The sequence below is a fragment of the Pundamilia nyererei genome, unplaced genomic scaffold (assembly GCF_000239375.1).
Source record: "Pundamilia nyererei isolate P.nyererei 1_Seehausen unplaced genomic scaffold, PunNye1.0 scaffold00297, whole genome shotgun sequence".
NCBI classification, from domain to species: Eukaryota; Metazoa; Chordata; class Actinopteri; order Cichliformes; family Cichlidae; genus Pundamilia; species Pundamilia nyererei.
The window spans coordinates 447,378-448,531 of NW_005187698.1; the positions used below are offsets into that span (position 1 = coordinate 447,378).

The 1,154-nt window shown below is 43.1% G+C and overlaps 1 protein-coding gene across 1 annotated transcript in view; it reads left to right on the forward strand.

The window, feature by feature from the left end:
- Positions 1–511, forward strand: part of tmigd1 (transmembrane and immunoglobulin domain containing 1) — a 46,883-nt gene extending 46,372 nt beyond the window's left edge. Inside the window, exons 7-8 of the mRNA XM_013915391.1 lie at positions 133–204; positions 314–511. Coding sequence (XP_013770845.1) covers positions 133–204; positions 314–496 — 255 coding nt within the window. The 3' untranslated portion in view covers positions 497–511. The remainder of the gene's footprint in view (positions 1–132; positions 205–313) is intronic.
- Positions 512–1,154: the final 643 nt, after the last annotated feature.

Consider the following 1,154-nt stretch of genomic DNA (forward strand, 5'->3'; position numbering starts at 1 on the left):
CTATGAGCAAAACTTTCCCTTTAAACATTGTTATTGAGAATCTTACAGTTCACAAATTTCAAGGGGTTTTCTTTTTATGTACTACTTAGTTTGCACAACAGCTACAGTCTCTCTGTCATTCATTATCTTTAGGACAACAGGCTGGTACCTGGAGGAGGAGCCACTGAGATTGAGCTGGCCAAACAGATCACCTCATATGGAGAGGTATGCACATTCAAGTGAATTAATTAACATATTCCAAGTCCACACACTTATCTCTCGTCTTCGTTTTGTCCTATTTTGACTGATACACCATTTTCCTGCCTTTCTGCAGTCCTGCCCTGGTCTCGAGCAGTATGCCATTAAAAAGTTTGCCGAAGCTTTCGAGGCGTTGCCACGTGCCCTCGCTGAGAACTCCGGCGTGAAGGGGAGCGAGCTTATTTCAAAGCTGTATTCTGCGCATCATGAGGGAAACAAAAACATGGGCTTTGACATTGAGGTATGTATGGATGCATGAGAAGAATGTGTGGATGGCTTTGATATAGTTTGATTTCAGATGTGAATCGTTTAAAATATTCAGCCTGTGTTTTCCTTGGTTACAATCTACAACGGCACTGCAAGAGGCACCTAAACCTTACACACTGGTCCTTAACGCATTACCAGTGGTGTCCAAAACGTGACAGTGAATGCCGGAGGAGCTAACACTGCTGTTTGCACTAAAAACATGCACTACATCATTCTGTCATCACAAGAGAAACTTGGCTCATGTGTTGGCCTTTGAGAGAAAAACAGTTACCTTGACTGAAATGCTGGAAGGACTTGAGCTCCCACCGAGTCCATTTGTGTTGTCTGCGCTATGGAGACAGATACAGCCTGTTCCACATGATCTTTAAGCTAAATAATATGATGTTCACATCGTATGTAATTACCAAGCAGGCGAATCACAGTTTAGATTTTTTTTTTTTTTGGCTTCCAGTTAACTTGGGTAGATGCACACCACTTTTTAGATTAGGGTACACAGCTTAACACTAACAGTCCTTTTTCCCACCTGTACCTACTCATCTTGGCTCAACTCTGTTTCGGACGGTTTCTTTTACAGTCGAGTACGAAGTAATGGCGACTCAAACACCACGACGATGGAGGAGGTTGAGGTGATGCTATACCTGCTGCCTCCT